This window comes from Phaenicophaeus curvirostris, chromosome 4, assembly GCF_032191515.1.
Source record: "Phaenicophaeus curvirostris isolate KB17595 chromosome 4, BPBGC_Pcur_1.0, whole genome shotgun sequence".
NCBI classification, from domain to species: domain Eukaryota; kingdom Metazoa; phylum Chordata; class Aves; order Cuculiformes; family Cuculidae; genus Phaenicophaeus; species Phaenicophaeus curvirostris.
Window position 1 is genome coordinate 713,650 of NC_091395.1, and position 24,266 is coordinate 737,915.

General features: G+C 43.5%; 1 protein-coding gene across 1 annotated transcript in view; it reads right to left on the bottom strand.

Annotated features, from left to right (window-relative positions):
- The window catches only part of BMP2K (BMP2 inducible kinase), a 56,212-nt gene that overhangs the window by 25,777 nt on the left and 6,169 nt on the right, over positions 1–24,266 (bottom strand). The window contains exons 2-9 of the mRNA XM_069855019.1: positions 10,270–10,388; positions 8,901–9,006; positions 7,125–7,267; positions 6,719–6,840; positions 5,649–5,730; positions 4,363–4,495; positions 2,943–3,046; positions 704–783 (exon numbers count right to left, since the gene is read on the bottom strand). Coding sequence (XP_069711120.1) covers positions 704–783; positions 2,943–3,046; positions 4,363–4,495; positions 5,649–5,730; positions 6,719–6,840; positions 7,125–7,267; positions 8,901–9,006; positions 10,270–10,388 — 889 coding nt within the window. The remainder of the gene's footprint in view (positions 1–703; positions 784–2,942; positions 3,047–4,362; positions 4,496–5,648; positions 5,731–6,718; positions 6,841–7,124; positions 7,268–8,900; positions 9,007–10,269; positions 10,389–24,266) is intronic.

Genomic DNA, 24,266 nt, shown 5'->3' on the forward strand with positions numbered 1-24,266 from the left:
AGGACATGTGGATGAGGTGCTGAGGGACATGGTTTAGTGTTTGATAGGAACGGCTGGACTCGATGATCCGGTTGGTCTCTTCCAACCTGGTTATTCTATGATTCTATGATGGTATATACAAAACACAAACAATTTTCACTAACACAGAATACGTGTCTAAAGGCTTCTTCCAGCATTAAACACATACCACATAGCACAGCAAAGTGAAAAGCCTGCATAGAATTCCCAAGGTTTTGATTTGTTTCTATTAACAAGTACGGAAAAAAAGAATATTTTGGCGTAAAACCCTGGAATTTTTGAAAGAACAAAACTCACTTACCATCATAAATCAGATTAGATTTGCACATTTAAAGAAAACTTTTAAGTACAGCTCACCAGCACCACATTATCCCCACCTGCCACAGAAATCTTCTCTTGTAATTCACTCAGGAAAATAAAGCAGACCAGGACCAGACTAACATTTATTTCACCACAAAGCAGGATCTCTGTTTCTCTCCATGGATTCTCAATACAACAGAAAAAGCAATGGAGTGGAATCCAAAGAGAGACTCGGAGCAATCAGAATTGCGGTTTATCTACGCTAATGGCCTCCACTACCTAGACGCTTCTTGATTTAGTTACAAATACACAAAAAACAAGTTTCAGACAAACATGTAGCTTAATAATATCAGCAAAGGAAAGTAAAGCCAATTCTGCTGCTCACCTGGCTTTTATTTGGCTTTTCCTAGAAGCTGCCTCACTAGCAGTCATGGGTTCAGGAAGAGTTGAAGGGATAGGAGAATTCTTGGGAAAAATAAATTTGAATGCATTAAAAAAAAAAAGCATTAAATCCTGAAAGAAAAAAAAATCATTAACGATTCAAGAGGAATACTTGAGTTCCAGTTGTTCCTGTTACAAGGCTTCATGTGGAACTCGCTCACACGGCTGTAGATTAAAGTGTTTCAATTTAATACTATATCTATGTCTCTTACCTGCTGCAGAACTAGAACAAACGCAACTGGACTGGTTTTGCAACCACTTCACCTCACTTGCGCACTAACAGCTATCAACAATGAAGTAAAACATTTCCCCTGAATGTTTTCTTTTAACTGCACAGAACAGACCTATTTTAGCCTCAAGCTTAAGAGCTAACACAAAGCCTAATCTTGGGATGAAACAGTTTAGCCCACTGCGCTCTTCCACTGCAACACTGATTCCAGAAAACCATGCAGCATCTGTGCTTCTGTGGTCCATTTGCTTACCCTCATCCTAACCTAATTCCCGAATGGATTCACCTAAATCACATTAACCAAGCAGTTGGGGCAGGGAGGTGGAAGACGATCTCTAATTAGACGTGCACAACATCATTACGTAAAGAACACAACTCTGAACCTCTTCACAGATGGCAGAGACAGAGTTATCAAGTGTCAAACATTGCTCTGAAGACCACTGTTAGCACTGGAACTAGTCAGGAGTCTAGGAAGGAGAGAAGCACTCTTGTAACTTCCCCTTGACAAAAGAAGCTCCCATTACAGACAGAGTACGGCACACAGCTGCCTCTTCTAACCAACTGTGGTCACTGACACTCAAGGGGAGGGTCAGGGGTGCTTCATGTGCACATTTTTGTGTTGATCCTCTTAAGGCAGCATGGGTGCTGCAGGGGTAGGCACTGATAGGAGGAAACCAAGAGCAACCAGAGCAGGGACTGCTGCTCTCACACATCAGTGAACACACACAGAGCAGCTTCACTTGTAAGACTAATCCAGGCACTTGCACTTTTCTACAGGGTAAAGGGCAGAAGGAAAAAAAACCAAAAACCTCACAAGATGGACATATTCAAGTGACCCAAGTGAGGTGATTCCCCTCCTCCAATAAGTAAAGAAGCAAATTCTCAAATTACATTATGTCAAGGTAAAGCTATATCCTCACTCTTCTCTCAGGATAAAGTATTGGAGGCAAAGTACGGTTATTGCACCTCCTAATCACATGCTACAATGGGGTAATGCAAAACCAGGCAAACGACTGAAAATGTGGCTTTTACTGACAAACAGCAAGTGCCTCCCGGTCTTCTGATGGCTTTTTAACCAGTTTCCAAAAAGCTACAGTCACATTTACTGAGCACCTTCTACTCCAAGAATTGACACTAAAAGAATTCAGGAACTCCAAGTTCACCTTGCTGCCACTGAAAGAGTTTACCATAGCTGAAATTTATTCCAAAATGAACTCCTAGATGGATTTGTCCTGATGCCTGTTTTGAGAATCGCTTTATAATACTGAACACTATTGATGCGCCCTCCAATTCCAACACACAGTAATTAGACCTGTGGATGAGATCATCTTCGAGGGCAAGTTCGGGCTTCCAAACAAAGCTTAAGCTGACGTGCAAAGCACAGTTAGGACGGCAGGACAACCCAGGCACTACCCTCTGCCACCCCATTCACTGCAGTCCTTCCAATGGATCAACAGAATTGCTAAGGGCAGTTAAGAAAAAAGGTTCATCCAGAACAATCATGAATGCTCTTGGCACAACAGTTACAGCATTAAACCTTCTACTGACAAGAAGTTTAGGCTCAGTAGTGTACTTCATATTAATTGTGGTAGACACGAGATCAGTAATGGCTAAAAATCACAAGTCAGATATAACATGCATAAATACATATATTGTTATATAAATACACAGTTATACATAAACATAGAAGCTACATAATTATGTGTGTATAATTATGTGTATTCTTGTGTAGAGATAATACATGAAGCTATGCCCTCAAAATTAGTATTTTGTTTAGAGAGCTAATTGCATGTACGCAAATAGCAGCTTGAAGTGTACTCTGCTCTAGGTTTAAAAGTTAGGAACAAGGTGTATGAAGAAAATTAGATCACCTCTCTAAGTGGATTTGACAGACTTTTCTCAGTGCTACTTACAAAATACACTAAAAATACAGAAAAAAATCAAGACTACTTACATTAATATTAGACACTGGACAATCCTTTTTGGCGAGTTTAAAGGCAAAGTAAGACACTTGAAAGATATCAGGTCTCTGTCCTTGATCTGGTTCAAGCATATACCCTACAAAAATTGACAAGACCAAATTATCACTGCGGGATAGCAAAAGGCTCGCTGAGGCAAGAGGAAATTCAGTACCTCCACCAAATGAGTTTTCTCCATAAAAAGCCTGGGATTAAATCACGTACTCATAAAAGTGGCACTAAGACACAGAAAAGTATTTATTCATTTGAAAATGAACCCTGTTTTGTCAATTATGAAGTATTTGCACAAGGTAAATGCCATTTCTTAACCACGAATATGGTTTGGATTTGGAGTTTGCTGTTATACAAAGGCATAAACTATGTGGTCGGAACATTGAGAACTTGGAAATCAAATATAAGAGTTCCTATTCAAACTTTCTGAGTTTTTCATTATGTCAGTTGCCTGCTTTCAAGTTCACTTGCTCCAAGTTGCAAATGAAGGCAACTGAAAATACTCATTATTACTGTAATTAGTTCCCATATCTTTGTACCTCGATAAGCCTCAGAGCTCAGTGCTGATTAACATTTTCCTTCACACTCTTGGCGCTTATAAACCTTTGTCAGAATTCATGTCCAACATTCTGGGATGCACAAGGTTCATGAGGTCTTCGTTCTGTTATAACCTATGGACCTATCCTAAAACTCTCCTCAGTGTGACTCAGTTCAGCACATGTATGTTTCTGCACTAAAAATGCACTTCAAATGCATCCGAGTACAACTGTCCAACTTGAATAGAAAATTCTATTAACAGTCTGACATTTCACAGTAAATACACACTTAGGAGCAAAAAGGAACTATAAATAAATTCACAGTGACTCTTTTCATTCCCCTTATCCCTTTGTTGTTCGTGGCTTCCTACGGTAAAAAAGGATTCATCCTGCCTCTCTAAAGACCACAAAAAGTACTATTAACTTCAAAGCTCTCTGAGAGGTACAATATAATCTGGCAAGTCTTTGCACTGTTTTATTCTGTTTCAATTCCAAAGTTACTGACTCATCACCCAAATGCCCAATACCCAATTTTAACACGTCCAGGAGAAACCCCTGCTCGCATTTCGTTCACCTGGCTCATTTTGAGCGCCATTTCACATCATTTTCCTGTTGGTTTCTGACACCCCTCTATAGGCTGGCACGTCAGTCCTGTCTCTGCAGCACAGTTCTCTGCTGCACAAGCCTCTTTCCATGGCAAGCGCAAGAGTTGGGATGCAGCTGGTAGGCAGAAGCAACTCCCACTGCTCAGTCAAGAACCCAACCAGGCTGCACCACCCATCCATGTTACTTGCCTGCATTAGTGGGATATTCTGTGCTTTATTTGATTTATGGGGCAAAAGAACTGCCATGATGTCCAAATACTTACTTATCAAACAGTGCATGCTGTGAGAGTACCGGGAATTGTCCGGAATGGTAAAGCTTCCATCACAAATGGCAACTTGACTTTCTCCGAAGGGAAGTGAGAAGAAACAAAGTTTATACAGCAAGCAGCCAAGTGCCTGTAAAAACCAAACACAGGCACTGTAAAGGGAAGAGAGCAAGCCTTTCACACAATAAAGCAGCACCAATGAGTCAAACCGCATCCTAGCTACAGCTGATGCTTACGTGCTTATGTATGAGACAACTTGGGGATGCGACAAGCTGGTATAGAGCAGCTCTAGAAAGGCTTTCACACCAACTCAGATGTTAGACAATGAACAACCAGAACTAAAGCTTATTCCATGAGCTGTTTTGTCTATTTACCCAGAGAGACCACTGAATCAGTTTATTTACCTCACTGCACACTAATAAAACCACTTTCCCTTATAATGCTGCTGACAGGTTTCCACAAGAAATCATTGGGGATTATAGAGCACCAGCCTGAGCTGACTGAAAGGAAAAGAATTCTAAATCATAACCCCCTTGACTCAAAACGACCGCCACATGGCATTCATTTTATTCAAAGAAGACATAATCACCAAAGATACCTCTACTATATTCTGTGTTGTATAGCTGCATGATACCTCTCACTTCCTAAGAATTAGGGTTTTGGTTAGTAAATGTTGCTTTTAACTCCTCCCACACCACTTATGCATAGAGCCTTAGAATAGTTTGGTTTGGAAGGGACCTCAAAACCCATCCCGTTCCACCTACCTCCCACTGCATCAGAGGACTCCAAGCCCCCCATCCAACCTGGCCTTGAACCCCTCCAGGGACGGGGCAGCCACCACTGCTCTGGGCAACCTGGGCCAGGGCCTCCTCTCCCACACAGCAAAACATTTCTCCCTAAGATCTCACCTCAGTCTCCCCTTCTTCAGCTGAAAACCATTCCCCTCATCCTCTCCCTGCATTCCCTGACCAAGAGCCCTCCCCAGCTTTCCTGGAGACCCTCTCAAGCTGCCCTAAGGTCTCCCCACAGCCTTCACTTCTCCAGTCTGAAGAACTTCAACTCTCTCAGCTGGTCCTCCTAGCAGAGGTGCTCCAGCCATCACATCATCTGTGTGGCCCCCTCAAGACTCACTGTGATAGACCCGTGTCCTTCCTGTGCTGAGGACTCCAGAACTGAACACAGAGCTCCTAGTGAGCTTTAATGAGAGCAGAGCAGAGAGGGAGAATCCCCTCCCTCAAACTATAATTAGTTCCATATTTCACAGTACCAGATTTTTTGCTTACCCAGATATCTGCCTTGGTAGTAATTGGTTTTCCTCCATACAGATTGATCATTTCGGGAGCTCTGTACGATAATGTTGTGTACCTAGAAGTAGATAATTAAAAAAGGATATAAAAAGAAAGTGTATATTGGAACTGAAAGCACATTTTCCTGCACCTGCCACACACATGCCATTCACATTTGAGTTTCAGACACGTGCCCGGAACTGTCTAACACAATACAAGGCAGTTATTGCATCTGTGGCATCACAGGCAACATTTGGAGTAGCAACATAAAATTACCGTACACAAGAATAAACATTTAGGCAGCTGAAATTTGCTTTGAATGTTATTTCCCCTGCACATGTCATTTTCCAAGAGTCACTTAGCTTAAATACTGCAATAACCAGTTGTTTGAAAGATGTAATGCCAGAGTCCTAAGAGTGTTCCTATTGCACATGCATGAACGCAGGCTTCACAGAACTAACACCTGAAAATAATCACTAAACTAGTATTTTTCAGAGTATTTTTCAGAGCAGGGAAAATAAACCCCTGTATTACTTTAACTTGAGAACAAGCAGCCCACATTTATTCCTCTGCTGTAGGCAGCCTGAAGGGGCAATACCAAACAAAGACATTTTCTAGAGCATGACTGTATGACAAGTTAAGATATTTTTCTGATCAGTCTTAGGAGAATGAAAGTGGACCTTACTCTACAAGTAAGACTATGTAAATCCACTCCAATGCTTATTTACATCCATTCTTCTCCCGCACTGTTAGCAGTATTGAAAGAACACAAAATGAAAATAACAAGCTCCTAAAATGGCTGATAGTCAGACATCTTTGAAAAATCTGACTTCAAAACAGCAGGCTTTTTTTCCAAGTTTTACTCTACAGAGTCTCAGTTCTGCAAAAACAGCCTTTAAATAAACAGTAGAAATCTGTGCCACCAAAGAGTTTTGCTGTTTTACCCTATTTATGCCAACACCATTTCAAATTCAACCACAAGTTCAGTTCATGTTAATAAGATATGTGTGCATGACAATACTTGGAGTTTCCCCAGAAGCACAGTCATGCCACTTAAGAGAACTTACTTCTTAATTTCTTCTTCAACCATATTAACACCATCTTGTTGCGGATGAAGGCATTTGTTAGTAGCACTGCCAAAATCACAGAGAACATAGTTCCCGCTGTCGCTTAACAGTATGTTCTCCACCTTGAGAAGAAATCAACACATAAGAACATCAGAAATTAATGCCATTATTTTCATCTCACTTCACTGTTACTACACGTTCTCACACTCAGATGGGGAAAATGAATTGATAGGCTTGGCCTCAGCAGGAAGTGACCCTCTGTGGTTCAGTGTCTCTGCTTCCAGCTCCACATCAGCAAGTGCTTCCCTAACACGATGTCACTCTTAGACAAACACCTCCCATATTCTCAATCCTTTTTACGTAGGTTACTGATTGTAACAAGCATTCCCTTTTATCACGTCCGTACCTTCAGGTCTCGGTGAATTATAGGCGTTTTGCACTGGTGCAATCGGGCAACAGCTTCACAGGTGTCACAAAATATTCTCAGTACTTCTGACTCAGTGAAGCCCGTCTGCAGACGCTGGTTCATTTGATTCACAACTTGCCCAGCTGAAGAAACAAAGAATTTTTTTTTTCTAACAAATTCATATAATTCACAGAAAGATTTACATGCAGAAAGTTCACAAATAAGACGCAAAAAAGTTTTCCACAGTCACTGCACGGAAATCTAACAAACTGGTTTTCCAAATTCACACTCTTGGATCATGCTAGATAGAAAAAATACTGTCTCGAATGAAACAAAAAGCCTCCATAACTGAAACCTATTTGGGACGAATTGTCACAAACACAAAGAAGCACCCATCACACAAAGATGTCCCACAAGCATCTCCTGCAATTAGATCCATAGCCAGAACCCTGTCAACCACTCAAGTTAAACTGAGCTCATATTCCTGACATGCTCTGTCCTTCTGGGAGACAACAGAAAAAAGGACAGAGAACAAAAAAAACGAGCCCTAAATCCACCCTTCTAGATGGACCTCCATTAACCCCGTCATAGGTTTCTCTCTACAACCAAAAATTACCATTTCACTATTTTGCCAGATAATAAAAGGCTCTTCCAAGCAGAACGCTTACACAACACTAACAGATGAAGCAAAAACTCAGTATCTGCAGGGCCTTGGCAAGCATTTCGTTAAAACAAGGATGGTTGGAAAAATAAAAGCCTAACACCATCCAGGTATCTGGTAACTGACATCCCTGTGGCTGTTTACCATCAGAATTAAGGACAGAGCACTGCCAACAGGGAGTCTGACAGGAGCTGCCTTGAGAGTAAAGAAATTCACCTGTACAAGCAAAGCAGAGGACCAAGAACCATTAGGCCATTAGGTTTCAACTTCTCTCCTTACTCCCCTCCCTGAAACATACATCACAGCTGCCTTAGGCTCCTTACTGCAGGAGCTGCAATGTTTGCTGCTTCTGCTGCAAATAAAACCAACATAAACCTCAACTGAAAGTATTCTTAGAGCACTACAGAGGGTTTTAGACTAGAAAGATTGACCTGACACTTTGCAGCACTTGCTCCAGTATCACTTATACGGGTTAACCCTCATCTCATGTTATGAGCTAAGTGCCTCGCTACCCTACATTTTAGATGAACTTTAGAAATTAAAACCAATGGCAAGTTTATTCCAAAGCATGACGTGAAGAAAAATTATCTACAAGCTACCTTTTTGTGCATATTGTTTGAAACTACATTACATCATAAGGAGCGGCCCCAGGACTCGTGATTTTTGTCCAGCACTATGAAGACCAGCTGTGCCATGCTCATTTAGAACAAGTCAGCTGTCAGATAAGCTTAAAGTATCTTCAATATTGTTAACTTAAACAAAAATAGCAGAGGGAACAGCAGAGAAAAGCTCTCCCATCTCACCTGTGGGATTACGTTCCAGCTACACGCTGCTCAGCAAAAACAGCAGAGAAAATCTTCACTTCATACTTAATACAACTAATTTCCCTGTTTCTAATCCTACTTAATTGCAAAGCTGTGTGAAACCAGCTTTTACGTTTCCTCAGCCTTAAAGCTCAGTGCCTCAACAGCAGTGACGCAAACAGGAAGGCAAGAGGAACTCACTAGATTCCAGCTGCGAGATACATATGTTAAGCTTTTATGTTAAGGGAGCAGTTCTGAAGTACATATCCCAGCTGATGAATAAATTTTCCTCATATTTACTCTGACTCCTACCTCGACAGTACTCCATGAGAATGAGCACTTCCCAAACATTGTCAGTTATGGAGTTAACGGCACAATCCAAATAGCTCACAATATTCTTGTGCCCGGATAGCTCCTTCTGAAAGAGAAAACAGACGTTACACTTCAGCACAGAAAAACTGAAATGGATAAAGACAGTAGGAGTTTTCAGACAACTGTTTATGACAGAGTTAAGTTAGCTCCACGGCTCCTGAGAAGGTGCCACAAGCACAGAACTTCAGCTCATTGCTGCCAGCAGTGTCAGTGACCACTGCATAGCAAACACCACAACTGCTACTCAGTGAACACCATCTCTGTGCTGCTCGTTGGGCAGCATGAACACATCCGAGCTGCTGCACTCTAAAAACAACGTCATGAAGTATGAACAGCTGAAGCCTTGATACATAGGAGATAGGGGGGGGAAAAAAAAAACCAAACCCAAAAACCCCAAGCTACCTGCGACCATCCTAAGCACAACTGAAAAACAGGCACCCATAGTTTTTAAAGAAGGAGCAGGAAAACAGCAATAACTAACAGTTGAGACTGCAAAGTTTTGCAGATTTCATACAGGCTATTTAAGGCATCCCCAAGGAGAAACAAACAACTTAAGAGACATTTCACATGTGGAAATAAACAATGCTTTGTTCATATATGACTATACCAGTGCTATCAGCTGTACTAGGGAGCTTCTGCCAATGAGATGACTTGAGGAAATAGAAGCTGCCATGATTAAAGCATGCATAAGCTAGAAGTGCAAGGAGATGGAGATAAATAATCTACACAGCATCTGCTGGAAGGCAATAACAAACTTTCTCTTGCCCAGTCAGCAACTTAATTATTTTGTTTTCCCCAGTCAAGTAGCCAAACCCAAGTGTACCTGACTGAACCTTCTCTTTCTCCTCCTTTGACAGCCATCTTCTGTAAAACAACAGACATGGATGATGTCAGGGAGTTTGGTTGCACTATCAGCTACCTCAGCACTGGGCTGCCCCATCAAGCACAGGCTCACGCCTCCTCAAGACAGCAACGCTTGTGTAAGCCACCAGCGGCATCATTCAGCCAACAGCGCAGTGGCACACAGAGGCCTTGAGGATTGAAATTACCACTGCAGAACTGGAAGAAATTGGGAATCAGATGTACTGGCCACACTGACTGTGGTATCAAACACGATTTTCATAATCGCTTTACAAGTTCCTTGTGCTCCAATCCTAAACTCAGCATTAGTTCTCAAATTAACGGTGGAAAGTGAGGACTGCAAGATTAAAAGAAAACAAATCTAGACATGATTGTCATTGAAGAGGCATTTGGAATGAGTAAACTACAAATTAATACATTCTCCAGCTACAAATGACAGGTTTCTTACCATAATTGTGATTTCTCTCTTGCATATGTTGAGATCCAGCACGTTATTCACACACATTCGTTTCAGTGCACAACGTACCCCACCGTGGGTTCGTACCAGAAACACAGTTGAGAAGCCACCTGAAAAAGAAAAAAATTACAGTGAAGTGAAGCTACTTGAGTTTCTGTTATTCCTCCAGCCAACACCACGACACACAAGGAAATGGATGAGAAAGTCCATGTCAGGAGTAACAATCACTAAATTATTTGATATCTCAATCCATTTCAGTTAGGTGAGGTATTCTTAACAAACATATCGATCCTACAATTCTGTTAGAACACTGAATGAAAACATTTGAGAAGCCTTTTCACAGTCAAATAAATCTAAAAAGCCCAGCACAAACTCTCTGCATTCAGACGTGGCCTTTGAAGTGCTTTCAGTCTCATCCAGAAACCTGAGCAAAGTGAAGCGTTCTCCAGTCCACCAATTTCTATATCCCCCAATACACAATGATAAAGGTTAACACTAATTCCCCTAAACATACATTTTATAACATAAAAAACTAAGAAAAGGAAGTCTTGGGAGGCACTCAAGAAGCTGTGTAACTTTTCAGCACAGCCTGAACACAGGTAGAACCTCCCTGCCCATCAGAGACCGTGCGAGCAGTCAACTCCAAAGCAGTGTTTTTATCTCAACTCATGCTAAATACCCAGTTAAAAACTAAACTTTTTCCCACAGCTAGTCCCATTGGAGCATTCTTAGCCCAACAGTGGCATGAACCACTCCAGCTCACCTCCCACCGTGCGTTTTTTGTTCTTCTCTTCACTGGTGGAGAAGAACGACAGACAGGAACCGCATACAGAAGCAAAGCAAAACACCCTGCACATAAAGTTCCTCTACACACTTAGCAAACCAAAGGGAAAAACAACATTCCTGCTTTATCCATCTTCCATTCGTCTTATCACCTGCCCAAGGCCGAGCAGGTGACACCAGCACCATCTCCAGGCTCACATGCAGCTTTCCCACAGGTTTAGCAATCTCCATCAGACAAGAGTTGGTGTCGATCCAGACTTTCCCTGCCCGTTGTCTGATCATAAGACAGCTTTCACCATGGGAACTTTCAGCCAGGGCTGAAGCTCAGCTACACCACCAGGACAGAAATATGCAAGATGAAGCGATTAACTGCTCTGATAACCAGGCAGCCCACAGAAAGGCAGGCTTCTCGCATTTCCTGAGCTGATCTGCAAGCAGCATTTCAGTGGTACTGACTCGTTTGCTACGAGTCTGGAACAGACAGGCACGAACAATTCATAACTGAAATTTTATGAGGAACTTATTTCCTTGAGGGTTAAACACCTTATTTTTTAACTTAATTGCCCAGTTAAATAAATGAGATGCTACACTGTCAAAATGAAGCTACTGCCAGTGTTAATATGACATCTTAAATTATGCACAGTTGTTACAATTAACCAAGTTAGCACAGGGCCTCACCAAAAAACAAGCAGGACTCCTGATCTTCAGTTACTCAAGTTGCAATGCCAAACTCCAGCTGTGATGAAACCATCCTACGTTGTTTCCCTGACCCAGTCTGGGGAGCTGGATCTTTTGTACTCTCCTCCCAATAAAGATAGATTTCTTTTAAGCACCAATACTTTATCAAAAAAAGCAAAGCAACACTCTGGTAAGGCACCAAAGTAACAATTAGCAGACAAAGCCACTTCTTGTCTTCTTAGTCAGTTCTATAGCCTTAAAATTCCCCATGGTGAGCAGGAGGGCAAGAACAAAATGCCACATTTCAAGTTTCTCTGGCAATTGTTTTTATGTAACCACAGCACAGGACTGGGCAAAATAAATCACAAAAAAGTAGTGAAAAACATGTAAATATTCCAAGATCTGCTCTCCTCACCATTAGGTGGCAATGTCAGCCAACACTTCAACCTTGGAAGCGCCACAAAAGGACCCTATTGCCCATTTTGCCCAGCAGCAGTTCTGTGATCTTGGAGAGGTTTCCATTGGTAAATATCCCTGCTATAAAAATCCCTTCATCTGAGAGCCAAGTGGCATTAACTCTGATGAAAACCTGATGGAGGGTATTAATATTTACAGGAAAATTAACAGTTAAAGTTCTGGGAATCTCTATTCCTTGAACCATCAAACTTTAAACCTTTAAAGTTTGACGTTAAACTTCTCACTGAAAGTAATGAAGAAAGCAGTAATTACACGAACACGTTCAGAAGCTGGAAAAGCTTTCTACAATCTCGTATCAGCCAAAACAGGAAATACACTCAGTTTTCCATAACACAATGCATCCAGAAAAGCTTAAAATAAAGCTGTTATCACCTCCAGCACACAAAAAGATGACAAGGGAGTTCCAGATGCTAAGCCACCATTCTCCACACGCTTCCACTTTTCACCACCCTTCATGATAATTCAGGTTGCCTTCTGAAATTCCTGATAGAGCCAAGTCTCAACTCCCCACAGGTCCTTCCCCGTCTTCCCGCAGACAAGAAATGCCACATCACACAGCAACTGAGCCCACAACAGGCACGCAGACACCAGTATACGTTCTTTACCTACTGTACAGCAACCACAGCTTGGCCAGCTTTGAGGACTTTCTATCAAAAAGCAACACAATTTGGGGCCATCCTATTTATGAGAGCACCAAAATTTACAGTACTTGTGTGCAAAAATTGACAGAGGGCACAGTGACCCAATGTAATATCCAGGCAAACTGCATTAGTGCTCAGGCTGTCACTCAGTTCTATCAACCTCACCACCCTTTGTCATCTTGGTATTGCCATGTAGCAAGCCCTTAAGCTTTCCCGTCAGTCAGTAACTTCAAATACCACCAAAAAATTGCCACTAACACATAGAAGATAACGGCACACGAGGCTATGAGGCACAGGCAGAGAGCATACCAACACAAACCCATTTTTTCCTGTTCTGTACCACACCCTCAAGAACCAATTCAAGAGTAATTTGAGAGGCCACAGAAAAAGCAACCAAGGAAGCCACAGGGGCAGCAAATAGGGTCAGTGCTTGAGCCCTGAATACGGGACCAAATGCAGTTCTGAAGGGACCTGTAAGCAAAGCAAAAGCACAAAACAGCATCACTTGCCATGGACACAGCAGCACTGCATTCAGCCAACCTGTACTGGCCCGCTTGACCTTTGTGAGCGCACCCAGCAGCCAAGGTGAACCCATGGGGCACCACATCTGCCAAGGCGCATCCCTGCCACCCTCAGGCGTCGCCAGAGAGCCAACAAGAGGCTGCTGCTCCCTCAAAACACACACACACACACACACATTCTTTCCACTGTGCACTGTACCTTCAGAATCAAGTTCTCTCTATTCCTTTTACCAGATTTAAGACTTTGTGCTGGTTTGGGCTGGGAGAGAGTTACTTTCCTCCTGCTACGGGCTGTGTTTTGGGTCTGTGCTTGGACTGGGCTGGCAACACAGGGATGTTTTGGTCACTGCTGGGTCAAGGCCATTCCTGCTCCTCATCCACCTCACCAGCAGGCGGGCTGGGATGGCACGAAGAGTTCAGAGAAGGCACAGCCAGGACAGCTGATCCCAAATGACTAAAGGGTTATTTGACACCATACAGTGTCATGCCTCACATGTAAAGGGGAGCGGAGCAGGAGGAAGGGGAGCTCGTTCGGAGTGATGGTATTTGTCTTCCCAAGGAACCATCACGCATGATGGCTTTCCTGAGCACCTGCCTGCTGACAGGAAACGGGGACCGAGTTCTCAGTTTTCCTTTGCTTGCGCAGCTTTTGCTTTCCCTATTAAACTGTCATATTTCTTAGGGTAAAACTAATCCTTTCTTTACCCCATACTTGTTACAAGAAATACAGAAACCCTCTCTGTATTTCCATTTAGAATCAAGCTGCCTGAGAATCAGTCACAACACTGGGATGTTAGCATGCCCTCTTGCTATTCACTAAAAAAATGAATCCAACACATGTACTTCTACAACTGTACTTAACAGACCCTTGTATTTAAGTCAACTAATACCTTCTCTCAATAATGAGGAGAGCACAAAACATGACAAGTCTATTACCAGCAGTCCAATTAATTGACTGTGAAGATCAAAATGTTAACCTTTTCACTTACAGACTCCAAAATCCCAGTCTAACGGAAATGAGTTGAAAGATTAAATGGGTCCATTGCCTTCACTAACAGAAACTCAAAGTAAGAAATTATGGTAGAACATAGCAACAGATCACAATCCACTAGGCTTCACTCACCAAGGCAGCTCTTAAAGCTCCAGGGTGACACTGTCACTCAGACACTTGCAGCTGGAGTTATTAAAAAAGTTAAATGGAAGACAGAGAAAGGTTCTGTAGGGTTTTTTTTTTTTTCCTAATAAAAAAGAACGAGACCTTTCTTCTCACAGAAACAGGACAAGCATTTATGTTCAAAGAGACTAATGCAGTCTGCTCCCAGCACTGGTGGGACCAGGAAAGCCTTCAGCACAAGGCAGAGCTATCATCTGGTGCAGTTTGCTGTAGGGAGACAGCACAACAGTTTGTTTACATGCACATCCTTAACAAAAGCAGAACAGCACTCTTGTTTCATACTTACAGAACCATCCTCTAGCCTGGGAACAACACTATCTTCGAATGATGCAAGGATCTTAAAGGGATTTTTACTTCTGAGATGAACAGTAACGTGTTTATTTCCTTCAAATCCACTCTCCCTTTTCAAATGCATTTCTTGCCCATCCCAGGATACTGAAACAGAGGGGTTTTCTCTCTGCAGAGCAGGTCAGCATTTGTAAAGTGAGTTTCCTTTAGGCAGGCCTACAAAGTCCTGTCTAGTATTGCTGATGAGTTTCCTATCCACAGTGCAATACAATACACAACTGCATCCCTTCCCAACTCTCTAGAATCTCCTGAGATGGCATATACCAATTCTGGAATGAAAAAGGAAATAAGTTAAATAAGTGCAATCCATCTTTCCTAAACCAAGAAAAGCTTGTCAAGAGCGACAGCTGTTAGCAGCAGTGCACAGGATTGTTCTCCCAGAGACAGTTCTACGTCACTGAAGCTTCCCTTGGCAAACAGCAAGCTCCAAGAACAAACAGAAACCCCCACAACAGAGCCCCACCAACCAACCTGAACACCGGGTTTTTTAGGTCGAGGTCAAGACTGTTGACTAAACATTTATATAAGGGATTATGCCGTGTAATCTAGGCCAGAACAGTTAATTCTATCCCCTTTCACTCCAGTCTCTCAAACTTCAGCACGCTAAATGCATCATGTTACTCAAGATGTAACCAAGGCGATGTCTCCAGGCAGGATGTGCTTCCTGCCCAAGCTGTCAGAGAAAGCTTCCTAATGTGTCCAAGGTGTTGATAGGACACCTAGAACAAGCATCCGTGAGAGCAGTTAAAGAACAAACTGCACTAAAAATCTTTGAACAGGAGTTGTGTCCTCCCCCCCTCATCCCTCCCAGCTTTATCACTGAATTCAGCCCCATCTGTAGTTCATCTGAACTAACGATGGCACTGTGGATACAGACCAGACAGGAAAGTAAAGTTACTCTTTCTACAACACTGAGGATGATCAATGGGACCCACGAACTCAATTCATTTTATATATTGATTTCAAATGTCGTTTGCTAAGCACTTTTAATGCACACTGAAGTTTACTACTTAAAATGCTTGATTTTAACTCCAGTTTAAAAACAAGTGCTGAAATAAAACAGAAAACGGTTAAATCAGCAACTACAGATATATATATTTGTGCACTTAATGTTCAACCACTGTGACTTCTTTGGAACCAAACTCCCTTTTCATACTGAACCATTACCACCCAATTAACAAAACAAACACCTTATCTTTAACATATTCTTATTTGCTCTGCAGTTGGTCTTGCATCTTCCTTGAAATCACTATTTTAATTATGATTTAAATATGCAAGTGTAAGAATCCAAAGCAGAGAAAATCAGAGAATAGGTCTGTAACCTCACACACAAATAACTCTCCCACTGAACACCGCAAAGCTACCATGGCACAGAAACAAGGCAAAGCATAAGGTTTCCAGCTCTGGCAAAGCAGCTAGTTCTTCGGCTTCTTGGAGATGTGCCACCTTTCACTGTGGCAGAAACAAAAGAGTCACCAGGCCATGCAGAGACAAGCCAAGCAATTCATCATGCCAGAAGCATTTCAGACCAAGGCAGATGTCACAGGGAGCTTCTCCGGTTTGCTGGTTTTGTAAGGTGTTAAACACATACTGAATCAGCAGGACGAAACACACGGCTCTCCACCACCAGAAAGAGTCTGCTTGGTCTCGCTCATATCTGCGCATACGAATGCATCCACCAGTGAACTCCTAGATCATTTTTCATATGTCAGCATGATCCAAACTGAGTCAACCAGCAGGAATTAGTTGTTGAGAATACCCAATAGAACTATTTGAAGTGATCACTATTAGGTGTTTTGTTATCTCACCTCATCTTCTTTAGCTGTAAGCAAAAACTTCGGTATGTTTAAACTCTAATCATACTGAAGGAGCACACAGAGACATATCTGGCGTAGGAACAACAAGGGACCAATGAGCTCTTAAAACAAAAGTATCTGAGATGAACCTGCTTATACCAACGAACAGCACTGAAAACTGAACACTGAAACCTCTCAAAGACTAAGCAGCCTGGTGATTTTAAATAAACAAGCCATGCTGCAGTGGCAACAGGATTCTGAGTATCAGAGTAGAGATTATCAAAACCATTTAACATCTCTCGCACATTGACCATGTTTCAAGGGGTGTCAGTCGACAGGTAGAACTCTGAACAAGGCAGTTACTCATTAAATGGACCAGTTTGGAAGCCCACCTACTTCTGGGTTAGTCTCAAAAAAGAGAATTCTAGGACCCATTTACCACCTAAACCCAAAGGTGTCTTTCAGCAAAATTCCCTCTTACAAATGCAGCTATAATTCCATGTTAGCTCAACAGACAAGACAGTCAGAAAGAGACAATCAAATACTTAAGAAAGCACAAAGTCTGAAAAGTAATACTGTAAATTTAAACCAAGACTATGAGAACTTGAAGAGGTCCACACAACTACATCAAGCACACGGTGTTTTCTTCTAACGAGTTCCCATATGATTACACTTCTTTTAGAACTCCCCTAACAATACGAGCATTCTTGCATATCTTCAGAGTGCCTAAGGAGCCTCTGGACAGGTCAACCCGAGAACAAATCATCCGCACATTCAGTTGTCATTAAGTAAAAGCTGAGCGATACAACAGAGGTGATAACTCATCTAAACTGAACTCACTATGAAGGTCTCAATCCCACCAACATGGACCTTGCTACTGAGCTCTCTGGAGAGATCACTGGCCTCTGGAGGGTACAGTAACTTCATCCCCTTTTTTTCCAATAAGTTCGTTCTCCCAAACACCGTGTACAAACGGAACTGGTCCCACGTCTAGCACTGACACAACCCATGCATGGTCCCTACTCCTGCCGCATGGAACACATCCTGTACTCAGGTCCTTTTACTTGCGTGTCAGCAGTGTAATTAGGTGCCTCATATTCTTTAATGATCCCTTTGCTCTGTACCTGAGAGTTCAAAGCCAACGTACTAAGAGGAATCACCTTCTCCTGTGTTTACACTGCTGCAATCCAGAAGAGCACTTGGCTCTGCCACAGCTCTAAAACAGCACAGACCAAGCCCATTTAGCAGTTAGATGAGGATTAGTTCCAAGTTTTCTTCCTCCATAGCCTGTCTTTCCAAAGAAAGACCGCTTTCATATCCTTTCATGCAAGTCATTCAGTAATTACACAAAACAGAAAAGGGAAAAAACCTGTTTAGCAACAATTTCTCTAAATAAAAGCAGTTTTCCGACCTACAGGAATTGCAAAAGAACATAAGAACGCATCGTATCAATCGCTGACTGGGAAGACTATTTTTGTTTTATGAGAGAAGTGGCAAAATGCCGCAATAATATCTCATTAGAACTGCTGTTGAAAGACAAGATGCACAGATAGAAACCGCAGTCCAAACCAAACATTAAATAAATGAGCAGTAAAATGAGTCAGAACAACAGAACAAGGACTGGGCCATTCCTATATATTCATACATAACCAAGCGACTTGCACATCAAAGATTCAAGGCGCCACGGGAACAAATTCCACCATTACAATAATGTGCACATTTGGAAGGAAGCCCACCACATATATTATTCCAAATAAAATCTCCCTGAGTCCTGGAATATCAGAATTCCTTCCATTTGTCTATGGCAACCAAGGCATCGTCTATTATAGAAGCATTCAGTAATAAACCATCGCAGAGACAGAACATTCCAAGTTCTGCCCTTGTCACTTGTACAGACTTGCGTGACTCAGGGCAAACCCTTCGCATTCGTTTGCCTCCCAGTCCGCAGGAGGACAGCTCTCCCTCAGGGGAGGCAGTGGCTTTCAGATAAATACCTGCTCTGACACCTCTTGAAGGGCAAGGCAAAAAACGCTGAGTTCACAGAATCACAAGGTTGGAAAAGATGCACTTGGATCATCGAGCCCAACCATTCCTATTAAACACTAAACCATGCCCCTCAGCACCTCATCCACCTGCCTTTTAAACAGCTCCAGGGATGGGGACTCAACCCCCTCCCTGGGCAGCCTGTTCCAGCGCCTAGTGACCCTTTCTGTGAAAAACTTTTTCCTAATGTCCAGCCTAAATCTCCCCTGGCGGAGCTTGAGGCCATTCCCTCTTGTCCTGTCCCCTGTCCCCTGGGAGAAGAGGCCAGCACCCTCCTCTCCACAACCTCCTTTCAGGTAGTTGTAGAGAGCAATGAGGTCTCCCCTCAGCCTCCTCTTCTCCAGGCTAAACACCCCCAGCTCTCTCAGCTGTTCCTCATAAGGCCTGTTCTCCAGCCCCCTCACCAGCTTTGTTGCTCTTCTCTGGACTCGCTCCAGAGCCTCAACATCCTTCTTATGGTGAGGGGCCCAGAACTGAACACAGGACTCGAGGAGCGGTCTCAGCAGTGCTGAGTACAGAGGGAGAATAACCTCCCTGGATCTGCTGGTCACGCCGTTTCTGATCCAAGCCAAGATGCCATTGGCCTTCTTGGCCACCTGGGCCACTGCTGGCTCATGGTCAGTCACTGTCAACCAACAACCCCAGGTCCCTCTCCTCCAGGCAGCTTTCTAGACAGACTTCCCCTAGTCTGTAGCTGCTCAGGGTTGTTGTGCCCCAAGTGCAGGACCCGGCATTTGGCCTTGTTAAACCTCATCCCATTGGACTCTGCCCAGCGGTCCAGCCTGTTCAGATCCCTTTGGAGCCTCCTGACCCTCCAGCAGATCCGACACTTCCACCCAGCTTAGTGTCATCTGCAAACTCGCTAAGGGTGCACCCGATGCCTTCATCCAGGTCATTGATAAAGACATTGAACAAGGCTGGACCCAGCACCAAGCCCTGGGAACACCACTTGTCACTGGCCTCCAGATGGAGTTCGAATTTACCACCACTCTCTGGGCCCGGCCATCCAACCAGTTTTCCACCCAGGAGAGCGTGCGCCTGTCCAGGCCAGAGGCTGACAGTTTCCTACGCAGAACGCTTAGTTGTTTGTCCTCATGTCAGTCTCATAATCTCATCACCAGTGTTTTTATCATTTGCATCAGAGGTAGCAAGAATCAGGGTGAAGCAATGATTACAATACCTTTTGGGGGGAGAATGCTGCAAGTTGGCTAGTCTTCAGTTCTAGCACACAGACTTAATGTTTTGTAACATCTGCGTTCACGCCGCTCAAGAACCAAGCAGTATGTCACTTGTTACTCAAACCAAAAGAAATATTCCTCTTTCAATTAAAACAGACATCTAGGACCAAGCTTTCCCCCCCCCCAATTCCAGTTCTTAAGATTTCACTTTTCTGTGCATTTTCCTCTGCCCTGCTTCTGTTTAGAGTCCCAGATTCACAACCAACCCCACCTATGTCCAAGACACCCCAGTGCTAATAGTAACGAGTAACTGACCTATACAAGCATAAACAAGAAGAATGTGAAACAGAGGAGAGGAAGGGAAAGATTCCTATCAGCCTAACTGGTAGATAGACACTACAGAGACTGAAACCCATTCACAAGCCAATCCAGAAAGCAGGAGAAAAGGAATTAATCTTCTTTCTTTGTCAGCAGCTGGACAATGAAGAGCAAAACTAAAATCTGGAGTCCCTGTTCTCTCCGAGGGCTACATTCCCTGCCCAATTCATGAAGCTGGAGAGGAAAACACGGGACAAGCCACCTGTACTGCAGCAGAACGACAGACTGGAAGTGCCACAAGCTGCCTCTCTACTGCTGCTCAGCACCCCTGGGATCTGAAAACCACCCTCACTGGCAGCTTAAGGCATTACAAACAGACAAATACTCCCAACATTGCTGGAAGCAGCTGTTCATCGAGCATATTAACAGCATTTAAGCTAAACCTATAAAAGCACATGAGGAAAAACTTCCATTCTAAACAGATGCCTGTAAATCTAACTGTCTCTTAGGAGGAGGACAGCACCTCATCCAGGCTACAAATAGGCAATGCAGTCAGTGAGGCACACAGCTGCAGTGACACTGAATTCTGTGGCAGAGCACCAGGCCCAGGAGTACATGGTGGCTCCTAGAGCCAGGGAAACGCCAGGAAGAGAATAAAGAGACCTTCTAGGAGCTAGCAGCTCCCCACAGAGGTTGGCACAGCTTGAGCATTACCAAGAGCAACTGCAGGAGACTCCCACTGCCCTTGGGAGTGCTGCGAACCACAATCAAGAGGGCACAGCGGATCAAACAGCATGTGATGGACACCACAGGAAATAGGTACCTTGGACTCTGGAGACCCACACAGGCCGGGCTCTGCTGCAGTCCCCACTCTCCAGCATTCCAACCAAACCCAGACAGGAAACTCCAACAGCTGTAGACACCCACAAGTGAGGTCTGCAAGGAGAACCTGTGCCAGCAGCACACTGTGGACCCTGCAAAAAAGAACCAGCGAGTGCTTGCAGTGGGTTCAGCTTTGTCAAGAGGCACTGAAGCACCAGCCTGCTGGGGAGTGACAAGTGTACTGCCTTCCGGGAGCGAAGGTCTAAGATGCTACAGGGAACGCGTGTGCTCCTTCACGCTGGGACAGAGCTGAATTTCTCCACAGTAGCCAGTGTATGGGCTGTGTTTTGGATTTGTGCTGGGAACAGTGCTGATAACGGAGGGATATTTCAGCCACTGCTGGGCAGTGCTCACACAGCACCATCTTGTCTAGACCACGCTTTTGCCACGGATGGCTGGACCAAAAAATTCATGAGGTCCTTTCCAACCTGGTATTCTATGGCTGTATGACTGACTGTGTCTGTTCCTGCTCAGTCTCAAATGCAGACTAGAATCTGTTTACTAGAACCACCAGTTATCCGACACCCTTGCCCTCTGCATTTTGGCAGGCACAGAGCATTCATAGTGTCAGCTAACACAGCTCTGCTTACGAACAGCAGCTCACTGGACTGTGCTAGCCTACTTATCTCAGCTATTACGGAGGCAAAATATAGCCACAACAAGTAAAATATAGACCAAGGTTAAGAAATCTAACAGTTTTGAGAGTGAAGACTTAAAAATAATGCTGTGGACCAAAACAAAGCCAGAGACGAGCAGCACCTAACTGGCTACCTCAAACACTTTTCCTCTGAACCCAAGGTGCAATTCACTTAGCAAGAAGCAAGACAATCAGACAGCTTGTGTGCACGCATTGATGGCAAAACCAAATAAACGTCTACAGCTAGGAAGATGTCAAAGTTCACACAGTTAGCATATGTATTAACACACTCACCTTCCCAGACACCAAAGGAAAGCAAGCCTGCAATTACACTGCTCCGTGGAGACCGAGTGCCATCCCTGGCATTAACCTCAGTTCTCCACACACAGAGGCACTACACAAATGCTTCCATGTGGATAACACACTAGTTAACAACTGACAGCTCTGGTATTACAGCATCAGCAATGAGCATGCTCTTGCCAGAATCACTGCTTCCTACCCAACACCTTTCTGAAACTCAATTCTACTTTTATTAGCCAACAATTTTTTTTCTTCCATGCTGACTTGCAAAATACTGAGATCTAATTAAAAACAACAAGCTTTCAGCTGAACCAATGAAACATACCCACCCAGAATAAGATCCTGCACAGCTTCCTTTAAAGCCAGGCCAAGTCTTTCACAGACAGAGCCAATATATCCTCTATTATTACACACTGCCACAGCCTTTGAGGTTGTTCTCAAAGTGACAACACCTGCACGCGCACACACCCTTCTATGACTACTGTAACATGAGTAAAACCCATCCACAAGGGAAAAAGTGAGTAGATGGCACATACACTGGTTACATCTGTCTTTTGTCAAAATCTGGCAACGGGAAGATGGCTTAAGAGTGCGCATCATACTAACATGATACTGCTACAAATCCAGTTGCCTCTCCTGTAACCATCTGACTCTTGGCCACTATCCCAAAAGCTTAGCTCAGAATTGCTGGATTCCAAAGTTCTTGCTCAGTATTTCACTACTTCTGGCCACACAGAAGTTGACAATGTTCTTCAAGAGAACGAAGCAAGTATGTGCAGTTAAGAGGTTACATGTCTGTGTACCTCACAATGCCAAAAGAAGCATCCCTAGGAGATGCACAGACTAATAACCTGGCAGCCAAAGAGCATTAGGGCACATGTTTGTGAGAGCTGAGCCTGGTCTTAGCTGAACAGACACCTCTGTCAGCCTACGCATATTTCCTAACCTTTTAATTCCTTCACCCATGTAAGACAGGCACATGCAGCTCTGGAGAAGACGGTGAGAAAGACTGTTTTCCCCTCAATGTACTCCCAAGTTCCGCCAGGGCACTACTTACCTGATTAACAAAACTGAAGCTGAAGCATTCATTTTGGGCACAAATTTACATGAGAACATATTTCACCTGCACACTGACATCAGGCCAGGATCACATGCAAATACCCCAACTGCTTCCTGTTTGTTTTCTTTCTTATTGCACAGAATACAGCCACATCCCTCGATAAGCAGAACAATGCTCTCCTTTCAAGTGGTTACCTGACTCTCCAGGCCTGAACATTCCCAAGATAAATCCCAAGCACTACGGCATAGCCTCCCTCTCTGCCATTACCCAGAGATAACCCTTGGTTCAGTGTCTCCCCCACCACTCTGAAGCAAGGCAGCAGTGCCTCCCAGTAACAAAGTGGGACTGTGCCAGAGCCTCACGTGTGTCGCACTGCTCTTAGCCAAACCGAGATCAGAGAACTGCAAACAGTCACGCTGCTATCTTTCCTCCCTTTATCTTTTCAACTCGAACAAACCATTTCTGCTCCTGAAATATTATCAAAGCAGCACTGTTTGAGATGGACTAACAGGCATGACCTTTACAGTCGAGTGTGAGCTTAGATTCAGTAATGTTACACTCTGAAAGAATCAACGTGACCAATCCCAACTCAAATTCCCCAAGTTATCTTTCCAGACAACTGGCCAGCTCCTAGCCCATCTGTAGATTCCAACTGAAAACAAAATGGTAGTTACTGCAAAGGGCAGCAAGTCACTTACTGTGTAGCCACTAATGAAGAACACCAGTAATGAACGCATCAGCTTGCTGCAAATAAGGAGACTGCCATGTCACGTAGCCATGACAAAAGTGACCCTGCACCAGCTTCATTCATAATACCTGCCACCAAAATAAGCTCTCCCACTATACAAGCAGAATCTCCAAGTTAAAAAGCTGCTCCAGACCACGTCTATTGGAGTTAACGGATCTGCTATGATGGCACTTCCTGCTGCTTCTGAACAAAGTGCCACAAAAGAGCCCCATTTCCATGAGACAAAGAGGTGTACGCTGCACAGAACACTCATGAGCTGACAGCAGCTGCCAGAGCTGCACATCCCCAAGATAACTAAAAGACCTAAAAACTGGGATATGAAAGGTGAATTATAATGAGCCTTAACAAAACATCTGAGAACAGCAAGAACTTTTATGCACATCAGAAACCTCGTCTGTTTGGAT